Source organism: Gavia stellata, chromosome 4 (assembly GCF_030936135.1).
Source record: "Gavia stellata isolate bGavSte3 chromosome 4, bGavSte3.hap2, whole genome shotgun sequence".
NCBI classification, from domain to species: Eukaryota; Metazoa; Chordata; class Aves; order Gaviiformes; family Gaviidae; genus Gavia; species Gavia stellata.
In genome coordinates, this window is record NC_082597.1 from 15,926,069 (window position 1) to 15,932,401 (window position 6,333).

At 40.6% G+C, this 6,333-nt stretch overlaps 1 protein-coding gene across 1 annotated transcript in view; it reads right to left on the reverse strand.

Annotated features, from left to right (window-relative positions):
• Positions 1 to 2,891: 2,891 nt before the first annotated feature.
• Positions 2,892 to 6,333, reverse strand: part of CCDC71L (coiled-coil domain containing 71 like) — a 4,993-nt gene continuing 1,551 nt past the window's right edge. Inside the window, 1 exon segment of the mRNA XM_059816022.1 lies at positions 2,892 to 2,933. Within this exon segment, the coding sequence (XP_059672005.1) occupies positions 2,892 to 2,933 (42 nt within the window).

Sequence of the window (6,333 nt, forward strand, 5' to 3'; positions counted from 1 at the left end):
GGGATTCTTACACACTTTGGAAATATGGAAGAGGAAGCTGGACATGAGGAAACGGACAATGGCAAAAATGTTAAGCCAATTCAGAAGAATACAAACATCAGGGGGTTATTAAAGACACCTGGTCTGATGGAAAGATGGATGAAACAGCTTCCATTAGATACCGGACAACGAGGTGAAATTTATGTGCAGATGGAAGTAATTTACGCACAGTTGTTACACAAAGGATCATTATTTACTGCTAATAAATGAGCACATTTGATGGATCTAATCAGTATTCAAATACTTAATGTGTTTTAAGAGCAGCTAGGGTATACTCTCTGTAGCACAACTCATTGCACTTGGGAATTTTGTCAAATTATATGGAGCTGCAGTGAAAGGCTGGAATATGAAACATGGGCAGTAAAATAGATGGAACAATTTCAAAAAATAAAAATTGACAAAAATTTCCTCCACTTTCTCCTCTACCTTTTCCCACCTGTCCAGAACTAAGTATTGGGACATTTCTGTTCGGCAGCATTAATTTAACCATCCAAGATGAGAGGATAAAGAAACTCCAAATGACACTACGGTCACAATGTACAGATTTTGCAATATCACAGATTGGCACCTTATCACTTCACTGCAGATTTCAGCCCAGGATGTTTTCCTCCCATTCTTGTTTCTGATTAATCCTCTCCCTATTTCTTCTCTGTCTTTTTAAGACGACTGTTTAGGATGCCTTTAAGGGACCACTCTTCAAGACATCTTTCATCTGTGCTTGCTTGTGGAGGATGCTGTTGACCAAGTTAACCTCTGTTAAGTCCCTTCCAACCGGAATTATTCTATGTTCTGCATGCATAACTTCCTAAACAGTGGATGCATCTTTGGGAAGAAAAATAGTGTGGGCAGCACTTAAAAGATTTAAACTTTGAGTTCTTTAAAAGGTCTAGGGACAGAAAGAAAAGCTGTCTATTCTTTAGTGTAAGCTAAGGTACAAAGTACTGAGAATTTATATGAAAAAAAAAAAGTCACACCTGACATTTACAGCCACATCAAAGCCCACTGAGAATCAGCACAGAACTATTTCCGTGCCTTCCCAGGAAGAGGTGCTCTGTGTTTCTTCCTGGAAAAAGTACTTAAGTGGAAGGCATTTTGTGCCTGAGTTGTTTGACCCTTCCTGCTGAAGGCCACTCAATAGCAGCAGGAACAACACTTCAGTCTTCCAGCTAAGACAAAAGATCGCGTTTAAGATTTTCTGTCTCTGGCTGCTTCCCCTATCAAACTATCACTGGAAGACTAAAAGAAAAATCAGATGCCCATTCTTCCGGAGGAGATAAATTTCCCTCACAACCTTCCAAGACTGCAGGTGCTAAGTGGAGATTATGCCACAACTTTTTATATTAGTGTATTTGACATATGGCAGAAGCCCACAGAAATCTTACTAAAAAGTGGCTTCTGGATGGGATAACCATTAGGAAGTACACGAGGTAGATTCCACACAGGATTGCTGTGGCCTTGAGACAGTTTTGCTGATGCTGTATAGCACAGAAATGTGGGGCATTTTTAGAATATACGTTGGGTACAATGACATTGGACAAATAAGAACTAGAACAAGTGTCTCCAAGATAACTACTTTGGGATGCCAGTCCGCGTGTGTGTGTGTATACACACAAATACTAATTACAAGGTTTCATAAATTATTATATATACAATCTATAAAATTTAGTCTTTGCTATACATAATTATACTTTGTATAATTAGGAAATTATTGATATTTGGAACCTTACATTGGAGCTTGGGTAGAGCGAAGGATAACTGCAGCTCAGCCCATGCCCTAACTCACTTTCTGCTGTTTCAAGAAAACTTGTATCACCAGTCCCAACCTGCACCACTGACTCCCAGTAGTTGAGCAGACACATATCCTTAGAGGGGGTGAAATGTGTCAGCTTCCTACACAACCTGACATGCACAGTTAATTCCGAAGTACATGCTCATTATTCACCAGTTATCTTACAGAGCCATGGGACAATCACAGAATCACTAAGGTTGGAAAAGACCTGTAAGATCATCAAGTCCAACCATCAACCAACACCACAATGCCTCATCCACATGTTCCCTGAACACCTCCAGTGAGGGTGACCCACCACTTCCCTGGGCAGCTTATTCCAGTGTGTCACCACTCTCTCAGTAAAGAAATTTTTCCTAATATCCAGCCTGAACCTCCCCTGGAGCAACTTGAGGCCATTTCCTCTTGTCCTGTCGCTAGTCACTTGGGAGAAGAGACCAACACCCACCTCTCCGTAACCCCCTTTCAGGTAATTGTTCAGTTATAAATGATTTTAACAATCCTGGGATGTACAAAGTGGATGGTTGTTATTTCAACTGCTCAACTGGTAAGAAAAAAACAAACCTATAGTAACATAGCACCTTCATTTTAGAATTTAAGTGTATGGATTCATATGGCGAGATGGAAAGAAACTTTCCTTTTCAAAAAGTCTTTGAAAAGGCATCTTGGATCATGCAGACTCAATCACAAGCAATCGTCACATCCAGGAAACACCATCCATTTGGAAACAGCATCTGGTATTTTGAGTAAGGTCCACTGCTGCCCAAATGTGAGGTTAGGATAACACTTATTACAAGTACGTGTACTTGTGAACATGTCCCCTCCATCTTCACGGATCATCCTACAGCAAAAGTTGATTTAGCATGGGCAACATAAGCTGATAAATAGGCTGCTCGGTTGCACAAGCAAAGTAACAGGCAATTAGATGGCTGAAGGCAGAGTAAAGAGAGTGAAGACTCTCTGAGGAGGTGGAAAGCAGCAGCCAGCTACATAAAAGACACACGCAAAAAAAAAAAAAAAAAAAAAAACACCAACTGTCTTTCAGAACAAGAATTTCACCTCCCATCTACTCTAGACCGTTCACACCGTCTCTCTCCTCAAAACCAGCCTAGGAAAAGAGGGTGGGTACAGATTGTGTGCATTCCTGAAGTAGCAATGGGGAGAAAAAGCCAGAATGATCAGAGCAGCTCAAGGCATACAGCTTTCCTGCTGGCAGTGTTTTAACTTGGACACTATCAAGTCTCATGTTCTATAATCTGAAATAAGGAGGCTGAAGGAGAACTGGAATGGAAGCTTTCTTAAATCCTCATGGAGAGTACAGGGAACCACTTTTCTGTTTGGCTGGGTACCTTGCACACCTGACAGAGTAAAAATGAACTGCATGAACAAAGGTTTATTTCTTCCATCTCCTATAATGCCAAGCCCTACTTAGCAGTTTCCTGAGGAGTTCTGCAGACAATAAATAGATAAACGAGACTCTTTATTCTTGGGATCAACCCTGGAAAATATTTTCAGGTCTTTTTACATAAGAAAATGGCAGCAGTAACAACAGAAGAACTAAAAGAACTTTTTGGTAATTCTATAAAGATATTTAGGGACTAACATTGAGGAAATATGCTTGATTTTTGCAGTATGGAAAAATGGCTTTGCCTTGATTAGGTACAAGAAGTGTTCCAAAATTCTCCTACATAGCCCTACTACCATTGGATGCCTCATCATAGTTTGGGAATAAACCATCACAAGAAACACAAATTTGGAGTCACTGCCTGAGCAGATCCCCTACCACAGAATACTCTGGAATGGGTCTGCCTCAGTCATTCCTCAGTTAAGTCAGTTATGATCACCTAAAATAAACACTGGATGAAGAACCAAGGTGTTCCCTAGAAACCCCAATATCCAGGAATTTTCTCTAGCTTAGTCAATATTTATTATACAGAGTGAAATGGTTCAAGCTGTTTTAACATAGTACTCAGGACACAGAACTTCAAAGTTCCTCCTCCAAGTGAGACAGAGGGGGCACTGGAATTTGGGTCTCTAGAAGTGCAGGATTTCTGACCTACTATCTTACTTGATACAAATTGCCTCATTTCTGTGAGGCAATTCACTCTTGTGAACCTAGTCCTTTGCTTCCAGATTTCCTGTATTTGTAGCCACAAGCAAAACCAGAGCATTTCAAGTCAAATAAAACATTCTGTTCAACCCAAAAATCAGTGTTTTCAACTCACACATACAAATCAGAAAATTTTTGTTTCAGTCCATTGGGCCAAAAGGAAATAGAGATTCTTTCAGTACTACTGGTTTCATGTGCATGCAAACCTTGGACTCAAATTACAGCATTGATCCATTGTAAATTAGCATAAGTTAACTGTTTTAAATAGCATGAAGAGCCAGGACTCTGTCTTGCTGAAGAGGTAGTAAGTGAAAAATTATTTGGGATCAAAGCTGCAATCTACAAACTGGATTCACTCTACCCTTTGCTTGTGATAGGCAAGGAAATACAGATACACACATCCCCTACCCATTCAGGGCAAAATCCAAGTACCACAAGTCTTGCCTTCAGCAAATATATACAAAGATGGTCTGCATGAGGTTTGGGCATACAGTTTGTTGTTTACAGGCTAGCAATGGATGGTTTTAAGGACCACTTTGATCCTTTCGATGTGAAAACGTCTATGCAACATTAGAGTACAGGAAAATTTCTGCAAGGCACTGCTTTCTCCTTTTATGAGCTTCAGTCCTGAACAATGTATTTGTACAATGACTCAGAGGAAGGCACTGCCTCTTGAATGTAAAGCCTACACTAGGCAACACAATGGTAGTCTCAAGTCTCTCCTTGACGTCTGGAGCCATCATGCAACTCTTTGGCATTCTGGCTTTTTGAAGTTCAAGAACCTTTGAATGACTGGATGAAGATGCAGATTTGGTAAAGGAAACAGCACAACTTCCAGTACACAAAGTCATTGTATGAAGCGAGCTCGTAAGGGAGGGAACCAGCTACTGCGAGAGAAGTCTGGCAACAGAGGCTACCACAAGATTCCTGTTTAATACAAAACCATTTGTGCTGACTGAACTAGACTGGGCATTGTACACTGGATTTATTCTGGGCCTGCATTTTGTCAGTCTCAGAAGCAGCCCCATATGACAGGATGCTGAAACCACCTGAGTTAAATCAGGTAAATCACACCTCTCTCACCGTTCAGCATGTGCGTAGCAACAACAACACTGAGTCAGACCAGAAGTCCATCTAATCCATTACACTTTCCCCAACAGCGTACATATAGGTAGAGTACAACAATATTATTAGCCCTTTACATAAAATAAAACCTAAGGCTTCCATGCTTAAAATTATCTAACTCAATATTGCAGCAGTTTTGCACACCCCTTCCAATCTTCCTCAACTCTGGTCTTACAGCTAGAAGGTCAAACAAAAGCCAACAGGTACCAACCTGCCCAAACCTAAAATTGAATGGTTTTCTGATTGCTTAGGTTCCTCAGATGAGCACAAAGACAGAGAGGTAGGTAGGAGTTGCAGAGCTTTGAGAGCAAGAAGGTAGGGGAAAGCTGGACCACAAATAATCCTGCCCTGGATTGCCACAAACTACCATCAACATGATCATGAAACTAGCTGTCTTAGCTTCCCTGTAAGCAGTTAGCTTTCACACCCTGTCCTGTGCTCAGATCCTTTGCTGAGCTATTTCAGCACATTAATTTGCCAGAAAACCTGACTAAAGATTCCCCCCCCTTAACTGACTTCACAGACTGAAATAGTTCAGTTAAGAACCTATAAATGCAGCTGCCAGAGCAGTTTAGACTACAGTGAAACTTCAATCCAACTTGCTAACAGGGTATCAGCAAAGCACACTATACCCCCAATAAAGCTGCCACTTCAAAACCAAGAAGTCAAAGCGCAACCAAGAGAAAAATAAGCAAGCCTTACGCATACAGCCACACAACAAGAGTCACTCAACAGAGTTAAACTTACTTCACTGTATTTTGTACCCACACAGAACGTTTCGGGATAAGCCTCCAAACAAGGCAGCACGAATTTAATACAGTGTCTTCCATATCATACCTCTGGCAGCCTTAACTCTGCCCTTGAAATCTGATCTAGCCTCTTTTGTGCCTGTTTACAAGTTAAGTGAAGAATCTGCACAAGACAACTGCTCACATTTTATCATCTTTCTACATAATCTTTCAAAAGAATACTAAAAAAATAACCTAACAGTAGGAGCACTGAAATCAACTAGACACTTCAAGAACTAATAACGATACTCTTAACTTATGTTTCTAAAGTGGAACATCAAAACTGAAATACTTGGAACCTCGGCATTTGGTCACACTGCAGTTTGTCTTATTGAGTTTTAAATCAACACAATTTCGCCTTTACATTTAAGCAGGTATTATAGCCAGAGGAATAGCACAACAATATGCACCCTTGAACTTTCATTTCCTAATTCACTTCTGAAATGTGACGTGGCACTATTGCAGCGATCAGCAGGCAGTCTAAA